Source organism: Mirounga angustirostris, unplaced genomic scaffold (genome assembly GCF_029215605.1).
Source record: "Mirounga angustirostris isolate CCGP_5_RB_7025 unplaced genomic scaffold, mMirAng1.0.hap1 SCAF_16, whole genome shotgun sequence".
NCBI classification, from domain to species: domain Eukaryota; kingdom Metazoa; phylum Chordata; class Mammalia; order Carnivora; family Phocidae; genus Mirounga; species Mirounga angustirostris.
In genome coordinates, this window is record NW_026991724.1 from 10243054 (window position 1) to 10260936 (window position 17883).

The 17883-nt window shown below is 44.3% G+C and overlaps 1 protein-coding gene across 1 annotated transcript in view; it reads left to right on the forward strand.

The window, feature by feature from the left end:
• The window catches only part of ADAMTS18 (ADAM metallopeptidase with thrombospondin type 1 motif 18), a 147413-nt gene that overhangs the window by 83129 nt on the left and 46401 nt on the right, over nt 1-17883 (forward strand). The window contains exons 10-12 of the mRNA XM_045892105.3: nt 377-530; nt 7974-8069; nt 12636-12784. Coding sequence (XP_045748061.1) covers nt 377-530; nt 7974-8069; nt 12636-12784 — 399 coding nt within the window. The remainder of the gene's footprint in view (nt 1-376; nt 531-7973; nt 8070-12635; nt 12785-17883) is intronic.

The following is a 17883-nucleotide window of genomic DNA, read 5'->3' on the forward strand; positions in this document are numbered from 1 at the left end:
CCTTTAGCACTTAGCCTGGTGCTCAGCACACAGTAGGCACCCCAATAAAAATCTGTTGAATATTGTTGAATACCATTGTTGGGGAGAGTTTTCAAATATATTGGCCTTTCCCATCTAGCTGGCCAAACCAAACCACTTGGAGAGCTATGACTTCCAGCGCCAGGTGAAACGTTCCGTAGCTATGTAAATTCCCTCTTCTTAGGCAGGACAGGACTCACTCTCTGGAAAAAACAAATACCACTTTAACATTCAGTATCACCTATATCTTCCACCATGCTATGCTTTTCTTCATGTGAGTGCATTCAGAGGCGTATTGCTTTACGTGGAAAGATCACAGATAAACACGGGAATTAACAAGGCTGTGTTTCCATGGCAGCACACCTCAGGCTGGCTGTCTGGTGGATGAGCCTAAGCAAACGGGACAGTATAAATATCCGGACAAACTACCAGGACAGATTTATGATGCTGACACACAGTGCAAGTGGCAATTTGGAGCAAAAGCCAAGTTATGCAGCCTCGGTTTTGTGAAGGTATGTTTGCTTGTGATCTCAAACTTACATTAAGATTCTGCAATGTGTCTGTGTCCCTAACAGAAATCTAAACATTTGGTTTGCGAAGGCCAAGGGTTAGAGTCTGGGTTATCTCTAAAATGTCAGTTGTTTGGCATGATAATTAAGTGGCGATTTTACTGTCAGTGAATTATCCGGGCTTATCCCCCATAGACCATGCCTGGTTTAAATACCATCCGACTGCATCTGTGGGAGAAAATCCCTCCTGGGTTGATGAGGATTTCATCACAAGTAGTAAATCTGGGTAGAGTCACATTTACCTACTTCTCATCATTCTGATTATTATTGTTGTGTTCATATTCCCTTTTCACGTGATACGTTGAAAAAGCATCACCACCTCAAAATATATACCTATGCCTTTATGGAATGTGAAAACTACCCTTGACAGCCAACTTTGAGTGTCCAGTCTTCCCTTCAATATTATGAGAAACATTGATGGGAAAAGCAAAGGTCCAGGATGTAGAAATGGGAGAAACATTGGACCAGTTGGTCCAAAACTCCACCACTGACCATCTCAACATCAATACAAAGTGGAATCAGTTTTAAGTTGTTCTTCCCTACTATCCAGAGAGAGAAAGGTGGAATTCCTAGGTATCTGGAAACTGGGAAATGACAAAGTTTTATAGCTCCCTTTCCCTAGTCTCTTCCTGTTCTTCCCCTTTTCCATCCCTCCTCTTGTCTGTTCCTCCTTCTGCTACAGCCCCATTGAGGATAACACTGCCCCTCCCACCGCCCCCCGGCACTTGCCACGTGAGCCTCTGTTCCACAGAAGACATCTTCTTTTTTTTTCTTTTAAGGTTTTATTTATTTATTTGACAGAGAGACACACAGCGAGAGAGGGAACGCAGCAGGGGGAGTGGGGGAGGGAGAAACAAGCTCTCCGAGGAGCAGGGAGCCCGATGTGGGGCTCGATCCCAGGACCCTGGGATCATGACCTGAGCCAAAGGCAGATGCCCAGCGACTGAGCCACCCAGGCACCCCGGGGGGGCATCTGGGTGGCTCAGTCCTTTAAGCGCCAGACTTTTTTTTTTTTTTTTAGAAGGCATCTTCTTAGAGACTTACTTTACTTCTCCTCAGTCTTCACAAAGACCTTTTGAAAGGAGAATTATCATTTTTTACATGGAGCTCAGAGAATGTGTATTCCATTTGCCCAAAGCCTCAAAACTTTTAAACCTGTCCATCACATTGATGTTAAGCTTCCTTCTCTCCAGTTAATAGGAGTGTTTCCTAAGCCTCAGTCATGAACATCAACATTCAGTCATTGATAATTACCTTCATTCTTTGTGCTGTCTCTCTATATTGTTGTTTTTTTTTTTTTTAAGATTATTTATTCATTTATTTGAGAGAGAGAGCGCGCCCGGGCAGGGAGGCAGAGGGAGAGGGAGAGGGAGAAGCAGGCTGTCCGCTGAGCAGGAAGCCCGATGTGGGACTCGATCCCAGAACCCTGAGATCATGACCTGAACCGAAGGCAGACGCTTAACCGACTGAGCCACCCAGGCGCCCTGTATCTCTGTATTGTTATTCACGTGTTGCTTTTCTAACAAATCAGCTCACTTAAAAGTACATGAGTCCAGTCCTAATAAATAACCACCAAATCACAGGTTTGATATGGGATCACATATTTTTCTAATGCTCTTTAAATGTATGACTATCAGAAAAGTTTACCCACACACCATCCACAATTTTTTTGGTGTATCCTCCGTGGTACATGGACCTTACTTTGGCAGATGCTGGTGTATCGTGTATACATTAATAAATGTATGGCTGTTTCTAATTGCCTGTTGATGTGCTTGGCAGAAGTCAGTGGACATTCACTTTGCGGACAAAGTTTGCCTAACTCTGTCTCCTCTTCCCTTCATTCCTAAAGGTTTCACTAGCTTACGCAGTCATTAAACATTTTTTAAGCGCTTACTCTGCGGCAAATGCACAATTGCTAACAAGTTTGATTTTCTTTAGGAATATAAAGAAAGTTTTAAAAATTACTAAGATGCCTTCAGGATCAGACATTCATCAAACGTGTGGGGTGCCTGTTCCGTATATGACAGTGTGCAGGGCTCAAACAGCCAGTCTTCAGTGACAGATATTTTCCTGGAACCATACTATATTTTCAAGAGACAGCACCTCAGTCTGATGGTCTCCCTTGGGGAGTGGAGCAAAGGGAAGTGGGAATTGCAGACTAGAAGACTGGCTAGAATGAGGAAGGCACAGGGATGGGAATGCCTGGAGGGGCGGGGAGATTTGCTTAAGGGAGAGGTTTGAGATGACCATGAGGTAAGACAGGGAAGGTGGTGGATCCCGAATGCGGAATGTTTCCCCCCACAACCTAGGGGGCGGAAGATACTGTTTGTAGCCAACCATGGCGTTATCGCTGATAATCACAGATAGTTCCTGCCTGGCCCTGCGTGGGAGGGGTTTCCTAAACAAGCAAACCTCCATTCGCCCTGCTGGTCTGGACAGTGTAGACCTGTCTCCGGCAGCACAGGGAAAGGATGGTGTTTGTTTTCAGAGTCTTCACTGTCCTGTCATTGCTTTCCCTTACAAACGTATTCTCCTCCACTGCCTACTTTTTTTGAACTTTATGCCTCCTGGAAAAGTAGTTTTGCATAATAGTTAGAAGAGGAAAAAAAAGGAAAAAGGAAAGAATTCTCAAGTGTCTTTGAAACCAGCGATGCAATTGATCATCAGCATCCCCTGGAACTTGTTATAAATGCAAATGATCAAGGCTCATCCCACCCTAAAGAATAAGAAGGTTTGGGGGTAGGACTTGGCAATGCTTGAACAGGGGCTCTAGGTGATATTTGGATGCACGCTCAGGGTTGGGAATTGTTGAATTAGGCAGTCTTCAGTTTTACACACACACACACACACACACACACACACACACACACCACCCCCTCCACCCCCCCACCCCCGTCTGACTTTTGGAGTTAGGTAGACCTGGGTTTAAAACCTTATTCCACCACATCCTAGAACCCTGAGCAAATGGCTGAACCTCCCTCGGCTTTTGTGGCCTCATCTATCTGTAAGGCAAGGATAAGGACAGTTCTTCCCTGGTAATTGTGAGGGTGCAGCTCCTGGGACGGCGGCACCCCTCAGCGAACACCCAGGCTTTCCTTCATGCTCTCTCCCTCCTGTCTCCAGCAGCATGGCCATCCCAGGCTCCTCTCTCCCCGTGGCTTTCTTGCCCAAGGCCCCGAACTCTGGAAGACTCTGGTCAGTGCTTCCGATGCCCCTTATTTTACTGAGTTAGCAGCAAGCAGCCTGTATTCTGTTACCTCAGCAGCCAGCAGTTACTGTCAACAGCAGAAGCTCCGTAAATGTTCACTTACAGATGCACCAAGAGGGCTCGAAGCAGAATAGGAATTATGGGGAAGGCATTTGAATTCCAGTGACTACGTTCGCACCCATCACCTCAGAGAACACTTCCTTCAAAAGAAAAGGCACGTCAAAAATAGTAGGATGGGCATGTATTTCTTCTTTCAAGAATCTGACATTGCAATGCATAAAGGACGTCAAAAGATACAAAGTTCTAGAAAAGAAATCAAGGACATGCAATGTACAGCATGGTGACTATAGTTAATACTCTATTGCATGTTTGAAAGTTGCTGAGCGAGTAGATCTTTTTTTTTTTTTTTTAAAGATTTTATTTATTTGACAGAGAGAGAGAGAGAACACAAGCAGGGGGAGGAGTAGAGGGAAAGGGAGAAGCAGGCTCCCCGCCGAGCAGGGAGCCCGATGCAGGACTCGATCCCGGGACTCCAGGATCATGACCTGAGCCGAAGGCAGCTGCTTAACCAGCTGAGTCACCCAGGCGCCCCGCGAGTAGATCTTAATAAGTCATCACAAGAAAAATTGTAACAGTGTATGAGGACAGATGTTAACAGGATTTATTGTGCTGATCTTTTGTAATATATACAAATACTTAATCATTATGTTGTATACCTGAAACTAATACAGTGTTACCTGTCAGTTATACCTCAATTTTAAATATTATTTTTAAAAAAAGAACTTGACATTGGGATAAAAGAATGGGGAATAAGGAGAAACTTCCTAGTATCTAAATCTAAATGTAATCAGTAAATTTTACCTACTTTGCAATCTACTAAATTTACTACATCAGGTTTCAACTCTTACTAACTTCCCCCATGGACTTAAGTTCCAACTGTGTTGATGTCCTTGTATTTTCTCATACCGTTCCTTCTTTCATGTCTACAAGCCTTTGTAGACATGCCTCCCACCCTAGAATGCTGCATGGCCACCCATGTGACAAATACCTAATCATCTTTTACTGTTGTTGGAGATTCAGTGCAAGCGGTACCTCCTATTTTCCCCAAGGAGATTTAAGCATTCCTTTTACCCAGGCTCCATCTGCACCCTCTGTGGACCATCGTAAACTTGTGGTTCCATATTATAACTGACCAGGTTTGCCTCTTGCCTCAGTGGATGGCAAATACGTAGCGTGTACCCGCCGTGTTGCCAGAGACCCAGGAATCATTTACTGAATTTACATGGTAACTAAAACTAACATTTCTTTAGCACTCCCGTTTTCATCAAGTGGAGGATTTTGCCTCTGTCCCCGTCTCATCCCTACTCAAGGAAGGGAGAGTGAGAGAGAGAGAGAGGAGTCAAGGAGGACTCTAGGATTTTTGGCTTGAGCATCTAGAAGTATGGAGGTGTCATAACATGAGCTGGAAGAGCCTGAACAGGTTTGGGGGGACAGATGGGGAATTTTGTTTTGGATGTGTTCGGTGCTTTATAAAATTCGATTTGCAGAAACCATTAACATTTTGAGCACATCGGATTTTGCTTGGAGGGGCGTCCTTCAGAATCTTTGGAACACAACAGGACAACATGGTCAACAAGTGATAGGACAGAGTAATGCCTAGTATCGAGACTCTCCTTAAAAATCACATGCAGGCAACATGAGACCTTGGAGTCTCTGTGGTTATTTCTTTTTCCCTTAAATTATGACTCCAGTCTAGGGAATTATAGATAAGGAAAAGTTAGTTGAATATGTTGGGAAAAAAAAAAAGAGGGAAGAGCAAGCAAAAAAGTACAAACTCTCATTTCTGTTTACTTTGCAAGGGAGCTTTCTCAGAAGACTCTCATGGTCGTCAAAGCACGTAGTTGGCTATAATTACGTTTGACTTATGTCCTTCACCACAAAAGAAATAACATGTTCATACAGCCTGTCTGATTTCACTCTGGAATCCTGTGTTTTTGTGTTTTGCCTCATTTTCCCGGTCTTCTCCAGCTGCCCCTTCTCCTTCGCCCTGTGGCTTGGCATTGGCTGTGGAATCCGGGTCTCCTCTGCCTGGATCTGCCCCAGGGTCATTTTCGGTGGCTGCCACATAGGCGAAGGGTGTGGGTTATGGCTGCTCGCTGGCTGTCAGGAGGGAAACAGTTTAATTCTGAAAGCCTTTCTAACTGTGGCTGGGTTTCATTGGTTGCCTCTCCTTTCTCCATTTTGATGTCGACTGTCTTTTTCCACATTACATTGTTCCCCTCAGGCCCAGGGTGATACATGGAGGAGAGCACACAGAGATGATGAAGCTGATTCACTTGTTGGCAGGCTGCCTCATGCTTTCTACTAATGCCAGTTGCAGGTCCACGTGTGTGGGAAACACTGTAATATTGTGTCTTAGGAGCTGTTTTGAGATTTGAAAATGGTATGATGGTATGTGTGGCACATGTCTGGGGCCACGGGTGGGTTATAGTCCCCAGCAGCATCCTGAATATCCTTCCATTCTCTTTTTTGGGGGGGGCGGTGGGGGAGAACTTTATGGTTTACACAATCAGGCTCACTGCACATCTCTCTGGTTTCCCTCTATTTCCTCTTCTTGGTTCTGTGGAAAACTTTTTGTGAAATAACCCCTGAGCATGTTCTTGCCATATTGTGTCACCGTGAAAGCTACATTAACCGGAAGGCTTGGGGAATTGGGTGTCCGGTTAATGGAATTTTCGGGGCCACACCAAGTGACCACAAAAGCCATTTTGTTTCCTCCCTTGTTGTTAATATTTTCCTCCAAATTGTACACGTTCACACGTCTATCCCAGTAAATAGAATGTGGCAAACAAAATGGAATGATTTTGACATTTCCTGATTTTGACCTTCTCTTAATGACATAATTCTGAGTAGCAACTTCAGCTGTTTGAGCTGGAGGGAATCTGGTTCGGTCCCCTCACTTTATAGATGGATAACAGAGGCCCAGAGACGTTGAGAGCTTTCCAACTTCCTTTAATGGCAAATCCAGGTCCAGAGAGCCGTGGTCAAGGACTCTGGCTGGAATCAGGCCAGTGTGAGTCCTGCCTTTGCCACTTACCAGCTGTGTATGACTTGGTGGCTTTGAAAGTGTCAATAGCTTGCTCAATCCCATCATCTAAATTAGTTTATGTGGGGAATTAGCTTAGTGTCCAACACTAAATGGTGTTAGTAACAGTACTAGTTTCCTGTGACTGCTCTAACTTTCCATGAAATTGGTGACTTAATATACAAATTTATTTTTTTACAGTTCTGGAGGTAGACATCTGGAATGAGTCTCACTGGGCTAAGATCAAGTGTTGTCAGGGTTGTGTCCCTTCTGGAGGCTCCAGAAGAGAAGCCATTTTCTTGCCTTTTCCAGCTTCTAGAAGCCTCCTACGTTCCTTGGCTCATGGCCCCTTCGCCTTCCCCCATCTTCAAAGCAACAACATCCCCCTTAGTCCTCCTCACACTGTCCTTTCTCTGGTTCTCTTCTGTCTTTCTCTGCCCTGTTTAAGGCCCCTCATGATTATCTTGGGCCCATGTGGAAAATTAAGATAGTTTCCCCATCTCAAGGTCAACTGATGAGCAACCTTAATTACGTCTGCAATTTTAATTCTCCTCTGCTATGTAAGTGCACAGAGTTACAGGTGTCAGTGATTTGGATGTGGTCCTTTTTTGGGGGGGGGGCAGCATTCTGCCTACCACAGTCTCGCATGAGAGTTAAACTCTTTCATGGTGTGAGAATTGTCGAAATGCTTCAAAATTACTAAAGAGGAGGAAGGTGATGATGGTGATCATTCACACCATTTATCCTTGAGAACCGATGGAGAGGCAAGAGCTACTTTTATCACTGTTTGCACAGGGGAGAAAACTGCACATCGGAGACTTCTAGAACATGTCCGTCTATAGGGCGTGGAACCTGGGATTCTGGGGCAAGGATTTGAATCCGATGTGCTCGATTCCAATCTTGGCCTCTCCTGCTTCACTGGTGGTGGTGTTGCTGGTGATTATTACAAACCAGGTCTCTTAGTTTCAAGCCCAGTGGTCCTGAGATGAACTATTATTACCTCCCCATCAAAATACAATATTGTGTACAAAAGCTTTGGATATTTTCATTTTTATTCTAGCAACGCCCTTACCAGCTGCTTCTTTCCTTTCAGGACATTTGCAAGTCTCTTTGGTGCTACCGAGTGGGTCACAGGTGTGAGACCAAGTTTATGCCTGCAGCGGAAGGGACCGTTTGTGGCTTGAGTATGGTAAACTGCATACGTGTTAGTTTTTAGTTCTGGAAATACGGTAACGCATAGAAACAAACCATCATACAAACTCTTTGCACTGGGACCTTCAGAATGGAATGCCTTGGCCGCATACATTTTCTGACTTGTCTTTAAACCCACTAGCATTCTGTAGCAGCTATTATAAAAACTCAGTGCTAATATCACCCAGTTGGCTCCATTGTTTATGATGATTTTTTTTTTTCTGACTTTGGTTTCCATTTTTAGATGAAATATTTCAACAAGGTGGAAGGTTTCATTGTATACTGTTTGCCTTTTAAACTTGATTTAGTATAGAGAAGCTTCAGGGAGCAGATGTCCCCTTAGTAGCAAAGGAAGGACTGTCCCCCCATACAAGGCTTCTACTTCTCACCTCCCAGGACCCATCAGTGAGTTTCTAATACGCTCAGGGGAGTCCCGTCACGTAGAGGGACTCCTGGCAAAGGGTAAGCTGGGTCACTGTTGGTTGTACCAGAAAGCTGGTAGCCGGCAAGTATGGTCAGCCCTCAGAACCATCTCCAATATGAGATATCTGTGTTTTGAATGAAGAACGTTCATAGTTTCTGGGGTTTTTTTCTCCTTTCTTAGTAGCATCTGCAGGGAGAGATGCACTTGATATAGCAGTATATGACCCAGATTTGGTGCATTCCTTTGGAAGATCATGATCAAGGGCTATGAAAGAGGGGAGCGTGGAGATGCTCCAGGATCTCTGATCTCTGCTTCTGGCTCTCCCGAGGCAGCATGAGCTGGTAGAGAAGACTCGGTCATTTAAAGATTTTTTATTTATTTATTTGAAAGAGAGAGACACAGCGAGAGAGGGAACACAAGCAGGGGGAGTGGGAGAGGGAGAAGCAGGCTTCCCGCCGAGCAGGGAGCCCGATGCGGGACTCGATCCCAGGACCCCGGGATCATGACCTGAGCCGAAGGCAGACGCTTAACCGACTGAGCCACCCAGGTGCCCCGAGAAGACTCGGTCATTTAAAGTGAATTCAATTGCACAATAACTTATTGACTGCTAGGTATCAGAGACAGGAGACCCTGGGGATACGAGAATGAATAAAATTCAGTTTTATCTCTTCAAGAACTCCCAGTCCAGTGGGGAAACCTGTGCAGAAGCCAATAACGTGGACTTTCTTTTTAAACAGACCTCCTCTAAGCCCTGAGTTGCTGTCGATGCTCGGGATTAGGTGTGCACTTATTAGAATGAACTACAGTGAGTGGGTACACCAAGGTGGATGTTGGAATGTGAATCCCATCCTCAGTTGGATGGGAGAGAGACTTTCAGTGAGAGATTAACGATAAAGGCAAAAATATAGGCACACAAAAATTAACAAGTGTTCAGAAAATGCTTACTAATATTGAGTCATTTATTCAAAGTCTTTTAAAATATTTTCATTTTTTAACTCTTTGATTTTAAAGAAAATAATTTTTTTAAGAAAAGTTGAGGTATTATGTGCAACTTTCCTTCAGAAGTACCTGTCTTAGGAAATTCCACTAAGGATGCTCATTGAAAATGGGCATGGAATGTTTTAGGTGTGATGAGGCAAAATAGTGAAATAATTGAACATATAAGTACTGCTCAAGTCATTTTTATTTTTTAAAGATTGTATTTATTTATGAGGGAGCACAAGTTGGGGCGGAGGGGCAGAGGGAGAGGAATAAGCAGACTCCCTGCCGAGCAGGGAGTCCAATGCAGGACTCGATCCCAGGACCCGGGGATCATGACCTGAGCCGAAGGCAGCCGCTCAACCGACTGAGCCACCCAGGCGCCCCGTCATTTTTATTTTTAGAGCATCAAAATTTAGGACTTGAAACTCGAGGATTAGTGGGTATTTTTTCATTATGAACGCAACAGCATTAAACATAAGAGGGATGTAGAAGAATAGATTGATCTAATAAGTAAGTGCCAAGTGGCATAGGGCTGAAGTTTTTATTACCTACCTACACCAGGGATGTAGTTCCACGGGCATGAAAATGCCCCTGGATTAGACTTTAGTTACTGTAACCTGAGACAAAGCGGTCCAGAAGTTAGAAAACAGATGTCCTCATGCCACTCCCCCACCTCATTATTTTAAGAGACCAGGCTGCAGTTTTAAATACTGGGGGAATGCCCCTGAATGAATGGGGGAAGGCCTCCCCCTCAGCAGAAAACGTTCAGATGAGTTCCATCCATCATCACTCCGGTTTAATTATTACTGCATCCACATGCAAGGTTCTCGGACTCTTCCTCCTCTAGGGGATGGAACCAGCTCTTCATTAGACTATATACTCCGTGAGGCCAGGATCATGCCTTATGCTTTATATCAAGCATCCTACAGCGTAGCGACTACTCTGTGTTTTGTTCCCTTGTAACTGGAACCTAGCTGAATTCTTCCCCATATCTTTCTAGTCCCTGGTCATTCAGTGACATTTGGACCGTGAATGTTCAGTAAACATGTGAGGATGTGAAAAAGCACATACGTTTATCTAGTTACATGTGCAAGAAAAGAAAGGCTTGTGTTTTCTGTCGGTCATAAAAGGTGTCTGCCCAGTTACAGCCACTCATTTTGAAATTAGAAGAAATGCCTATCTGTATACGTATGAATAGATACAATTTTATATGTAGAATTTTATAAGTGTATTATGCACGTGTGTGTGAATCACACACACACATATATATATATAATATGTATATTATGAGCAAGTTCTGCATGACTTAGAATAACTTCACACTTTCCTGCAAGCCTCTGCAATGAGATCCAAAGAGGATGTGTGTGTGTGTGTGTGCATTCATGTATTTACTTCTGATTTCTATACTGAATGAAAAAGCCAGAGGAGACAATCTTCTGGCAGCCTAAGCCAATACTAGGATGAATCCTGAAATAAAAGAAAGTTAAATTAATTGAAGGTTTGGAACAGATCTAAAAACCATATTTCTTTAAAAAAAGAAAGAAATTCAGGTTAAGACCTGTGCGGGGGGCGGGGGGGCGCATTTGCCTCTGAGGCGAGAAGGATACATATCCTGTTGAGGGGCTTTGGTGACTGAGTTGAAATCGAGCCTCAGCTGTACCTATGTGGCTGCTTTGGGTAGCTGTGTTAGTATTTCTTTGCTGAATTTCTCTCATCCAGAAAATAGTTACTAACTCCTTAGTGCTTTGGGAGGATTAAGTTAGGAAGTGCATGGGAAGTCCTCCCGCTCCCCCTGCCTGCACTCTTTCTGGCACCTAGGAGCAACTTCATGAAGTGCAGCCCCTGCTCTTGCTGTTGGCTCTTACCTTGTGTCCGCCACTGAGCTCAGCCGGGACAGTCCCGGGGACTCCTGGTCGGGAAGATTCTGATTGCTGCTCCCAGTGGCCCAGATCCTCTAATGACCAATTGCTTTCCCCCTAAAAGGGCTCAATGGTGTTACAGGAGTTCATGCAAACTCTGAAATGGCACTTAATCCAGGGAAAAGACAAATGAAAAACACAAGAAGTAATCCGCACACGGCAAGAATTTGAAGAAAGGAAGCAATATCTTGAACTGGGCAAAGTTCACTCGCTACGCAATAAACAGCCAAGGAGCCAAATGTATCCCAGGGGGAAAGCGAAGATTTGAAAGTCAAACCACCTCCCCCTAATTCTGTAACTGAAGCCCCACTCCTCAACAGAACCTGGCATGCATGGTCCAAACCCCAGTCCATTGGATCTCACTGTGGAGGCTTTTAGGAAAGTGTGCAGTTATGCTAAGTCATGCAGAACTTGCTCATAATAAAAGCACCACAGGAATAAAACCACTACCAGAGGCTAATGCAAGCCCCAAGGACAGAGATGACCAGCGAAGCCTGGAATGTATTGCAAAAGAAAACAAATGGAGAGGTTAGCCCAGAAAACTGTTCTCGTCCTGGCTCGATCAGAGCACTAGCAAATGAAAGACCCAGAGCTAATTCCTAAAAGACACTCAGAGAGCTCAAAGTCATCCGAGGGTCTGGAGCAGGGACCTTTCATACAGACAAAAAGGTCAAAGGGTGTTATCTACAAGCACAGTTGGCCTGGACTGAGAACTATTGGGCTTCATAAGAAGTGCTCCGTAGGGATGGTCTGGGATAAACAAAAATGTCTGCATAATTGTATCTGTTTTTATGATAAGATCATCAGAACGATAAATTCTGTGTTCATACCTAAAAAAAAAACCCGGTTCTCCCTGAGTGAATGATCCACATTGTTCTCAAAGCAGCCTTGTTTCTAGATTTCAGGGGAGGCTCCGTTGTCCTTGTGCTTGCACTGAGTCCCTTGGCTGTTGGGTGGAATCTTATCTGAATATTTCACCTCGACAGCTCACAAAGCATACGATCCTCGCCTGCTGGTGACAGATGCCCCCTCCCTAGATGTCAGCCTTTCAAAACGCACACAGTAGATGCAGAGCAACCCGGTGTCGGTAAAGTGCAGACGGTCAAGGAACCCGTCAAGGTGTCCTGCGTTCTCCCATTTGCCGACGCGCTCGTTTTTCCGTTAACGCGCAGGTGTCTGCCTCTCCTTCCCGTCCCCGCATGGACTCTGACAGGAAATGTGTCATACCTTCTCTTTATAGTGGTGTCGGCAAGGCCAGTGTGTGAAGTTCGGGGAGCACGGCCCCCGGCCCGTCCACGGCCAGTGGTCCGCCTGGTCCAAGTGGTCAGAATGTTCGCGAACCTGTGGTGGTGGAATAAAGTATCAAGAGAGACACTGCAATAACCCCAAGTAAGGCTCAAAGACAGTCCGTATTCGTAAAAGGCAAGAATGTACGGTTTGGGTTTTGTTTTGCTTACGTACTGGTTTTTAAGTGCAGTTGCCTTCCCTCCGGTGAATCGCAACCAAACTGGGGTTTTACGGTTTGCATATACAGACTACAGGCACTGGGCAGGGGGTGGGGGTGTGACGGTCAGAAACCCCAAAACAACAAAGGAGCTACTCTATGTATGTGTGACTAGGACGATCAGGGACTCAAGTGATAGCCCGAGCTCGTTTCCGAATCTAAATTTGAGCCACACGGTCACAGAGTCAAATGCCTGTGTTGTGGAGCTGAGAAGCTTGGCCAGTGGAATGTGCGTGTGTGTGTGTGTGTGTGTGTGTGTGCGTGCGTTTCAAACTGATGAACTGGAGAAAGTATGCTAATTTTTGCCTTGCAGGAATGTACATCAACACATGGTGACAGATCTGCCTGACTTTTCAAGAGAAACCAGAAATCCAAAAAAAATGTGTGTGAAATTTCCCGACTGTTCAGATACTGACAACAAATTCCGTTTCCTTTAAACAGAACGCAGTGAGGACTAATCGCAGCATCTACAGATGGGAGACTGGCCTGTGGTCACCTGTGGGCACACTCTGGGCCCGGGTGTACTGGGGTTCTCTGTTCTTTGAAAACGAAGGCGGTTTTAGGTTCCTTTCCTCTGCTCTCGTCCCCGTGTGCAACCCGTGGGAGATGCCCGCTCCCTGATTGGCACAGGGATGTGGAGAGAGCCCAGGGTTGAGAGCCAGATGGGACTGCAAATCCTGGGTCTGCCGCCTATTAATTATGTGACTTCGGGAAGTTCACTTGAATTCTGAGCTTGAATCTATGTGTAAGGTTGAGACAGTAATGCCTCCTCTGAAGGTTTGGGGGGATGAGAAGGGGGTCTGTAGAATGCCCCCTACCAGGGAGCCTCCAGTGGGCATTCAACAAAAGGATCCGGGGTCCGTGTGGCTTTTATCACCTTCATCCTAAACTCGACCCGGAGTACAGGGTAGCAGAGGATGGGTCCTCCAAAACAAGGGGAGGGGGGAGGGAGACCTTACTGACGAAACTGGACTTTTGGAGAACGTGGTAGAGAAGAGCGTGAGGGGTCCTTGGAAGATAGGGATGTCACTTCACAGCACTGAGTGGTGGTATAGCGTGAAGGTCAAGACCACAGGCTCCTAAGCCCAGAACCCTACCTAGGTTTGCCTCCCGGCCCTGCCTCTCTCCAGCTATGTAGCCACAGACAGCTTTCTCTCCCTGCTCTAGGTTCCTCACTGGTAAAAAATGGACTAAGGAGAGTGCCTACATCAACTGAGTTAATGTTTGCAAAGCGCTTCTACAAAGTGCCTGGCATGTTACAAGCATCACATAAATGTTTGGTAGATTAAGAATTAAAATAAATAAATGAAACTGGAGCAGAAGGAAAAATTTAAAAGGGGCCTGGCCTTTTATCTGAGTCAGCAGCCTGAGCTGGATCAAGAGGCCAGTTTGTTCCCAACTAGGAGAGGGTCAGAAGACACTTTGACCATGGTTTGCTACGTGCTCTTTGGGATCTCAGGCTAACAGTATTCTTCAACTTTGACACTGTTGACATTTGGGGCTGGAAAATTTTTGTTAGGGGGTTTGTCCAGGGCATGGCAGGATGTTTACCAGCAGCCCTGACCTCTCCCCACTAGGTGCCAATAGGATGGCGCTCCCTCCCCGACAGCCCCCTGATAACCAAAAATGTCCTGAGACTGTCACATGTCCTGTAGGGGGCAAAGCCATCCCCAGGTGAAACTCACTAGTTTATTCCGATCCAGTAACTAGGCGTGATGGTAGACAGGCTTGTGATGCATTTCCAGCTTATATCAGACTATTAAAACTACCCTCCTCGTACTTTGAATGTAGCCTGTATCTTGGGTAGGATTCTTAAAATCATTATATTACTTTTCATTTTTTCAGCCTATTTCACAGATCTGGTTTTCATACATCACAACATTTTACAGCTCAGTATTTTCCCAAGAAAGAAATAGATTACCTAATTTAATAGCTCTGCTGGTAACATGCGTGAATGACACCCCTGAGATTTAAATTAAAACCTCTCTCATATCTGTGGGATTGAGAACTCTCATTATAATAGGGTATTGTTCATGGAAAGATCATATTGTAATTTCAGAAATGCCTAATAGAATGACTAATGTAGTTCCATTTGGTGCCGTTTTATCATTTCAAGATTAAGGCTCCTCGGGATACTGTTTACTTTAATTATGCCTCACAAATAAAACAAGTACATGAGCAGTGTCCCAAGGCAATTGAATTAGTTGTTCTCTGTTCTTATTTCACTTTGTGGTAGTAAAACTGAGTTACCCCCCCCCATTTTAAATTACTGATTTCTTCTTTGCTTCAGTTCAAACATTTGGTGTGTTCACATTATTCCACCTAACCAGTTTCATTTTCTCATGTGAGAAGCAGTAGGAGCTTTTATTTCACATAATGATGGTTTTCCCAGAACATACTGTGTTTCATAAAAATGAACTATTCCCGGCTGATTTGGGGACTTACCCAACTTTTCAGCTTTAAAAGTGTTTGAAGGTTATCTGGTTACCTTCAAGCTTTGATGGTTACCACACACATATGGCCCTTCTTTTTCCCGTGTCTAGGGTAGACATTTTTATTTTTATTTATTTATTTTGAGAGAGAGAGCATGTGAGTGGGGGGAGGGACAGGTGGAGAGGGAGAACCTCTCAAGCAGGCTCCATGCTCAGCGCAGAGCCCAACGTGGGGCTCGATCTCACGACCCTGAGATCATGACCTGAGCCAAAACCAGGAGTCCGACGCTTAACTAGCTGAGCCATCCAGGCACCCCTGAGGTAGACATTTTTAATGGAAAGAAGCTCTGTTTTCTACTGAGCCTTACTATGCCGCAGGAACCTCAAAACATTTCTTCAGGCCTTCCCTCCCAGTCTACCTAGAACAGATGCATGAGTTGCAACCTGTTGTCTGATCCAGTTATTTGATGAATGAGTAACCAGGGCAGGTGGAGGGTCCCAGAGCAGCAATCTTCGCCCGGGTCACTAGGCTGGTAGTGGTAGAGTCAGACCAGGAGCCCACACTTTTAATCCTCTGACATTCCTTCTGGTTCCATGACTATTCAATTATTACAGTCTAAAGGAGCCTAGTGGAATTTCTATAAAGTCTGTTCAAAAAAATCGCAAAAATTTAGGTAGTGAAAATGAAACATGCAAAGGCGTTCTAGAACTTTCCTAAAGTGCAAGTCTATTTGAGAAAAAAATAATATGCCTCTAGAGTCATAGCTCTAGAATAATAATTGAATTAAATCTCTGTCCCACTTTTCAACCAGTAATTTCCAGGCTCAGGTGATTATCAAAATCACCAAGTATGCTTAAAAAAAACTCACTGATTTCTGGATCTTCCCATCATACATTCTTATTGAGAAATCTGGAGGGACCCTGGAGTCAGTCCATCTGTCTGTGTGGCTATCTTTTTTTTAACAGAGCTCCCCCACTGGTTCTGTTGATCAGCTAGCCAATGTTGTGACCATCTGTAGCCAGGACATGATAAATTATGCAGAAGTAAAAATGAGGATCCTTTATAATGGTCTAATATAAGGACAAAATCATGTTCCCAGACATTTGTTTTCTGACTGTTTATATTTTTGTTTTAATCTTGTTACACCAAAAGATGTCATGGTAGAATTTTCTTTCAATTTATCCTCACACTTTTGTTTACAGCTGCAGAAGAATGTACCTGTATTTGAGGATTTGATGGAAAAGTACAAATTCTTGCCAGTCATTAATCTGTTAACTCTGTCCTAGACTCAACCCTAAATTCTTTTTTTTTTTGAAGATCATATCTCATTTATTTTGTGACCTTTGTTTTTTTATCATTTTATTTTATTTTTTTCATGATGATAAATATACTCTTTAATCCCCATCCTCTATGTCCCCCATCCCCCCACCCACCTCCCCCCCTGGTAACTATCAGTTTGTTCTCTAGAGTTAAGAGTCTGTTTCTCGGTTTGTCTCTCTCTTTTTCCCCTGTGATTGTTTGTTGTATTTAATTCCACATATGAGTGAGATCATATTTCTCTGTATTTCCCTGACTCATTTCCTTAGCACAGTACCCTCTAGCTCCATCCACGTCATTGCAAATGGCAAGATTTCATTCTTTCTGATGGCTGAATAATATTCCATTGTGTACATATACCATCTCTTTATCCATTCACCTACTGATGGCCACATGGACTGCTTCCGTACTTTGTCAGCCCTAAATTCTTTACCAACATCACACTGTTAATCATCACAACTGCCCCCATTTTACAGGTTAGGAGGTTAAACCAGTTGCCTAAAGATAAGCTGGGAAGAGGCAGAGAATATTTAAATCCAGAGCAGCCTCATTATAAAAGGCCAACTCCTTAACCATGGTGCCTGACTGTCTTCCTCTTTCCTGCCGGCCCCTGCTGCCTAACTCAGCTGAATGCAGGCAGAGTGGCTCAGGGAAGGGATCCCGGGGAGTCAAAGGTAGGGGGCTTAGCTGTGCCCTGTCTCTTGCTGGCTATGGGATCTTCACTCGGCAAGTTTTATGAGCTTTCTCATCCGTCTTTCACCTCCTCTACAAAATGAGGGGGTGCTATGGAAGTTTCGAGGTCTTTTCCGTGTTACGGTTTCCGAGTTGAAAAAGTAACACATATGGTCCTCTTTGGCTTTATCGAATCTGAGGAGTCTAAATGAAGGCTATTTGTGGAATCGCAGACAGAATGTCTTCAACTAAGAAAGTTTTAAAAGTGCCTTGTAAAAATGACCAGGAATAGTAAAGCTATCGTAGGGCCCTTTAAGGTTTTTCTAAGCACTTTTCAGATAATGATTTAAGAAGTCTTCGGGGATTTAATCCAGCACAATGGCTGCTGAATGTTTAAGTAGTTGCTCCAGAGTGTTTTGAAATAGCAAAAAAATCTCATTCTGGCATTGTGACCCTTCCCGTTTCTGTTGAATCCATCTTAGCTTGCAGTTGCACGAGGATTTGATAAAATATGCTGAAGCAAATCCAGGGGTGTTTTATAGCATTCTTGTGCTTCCTAAAG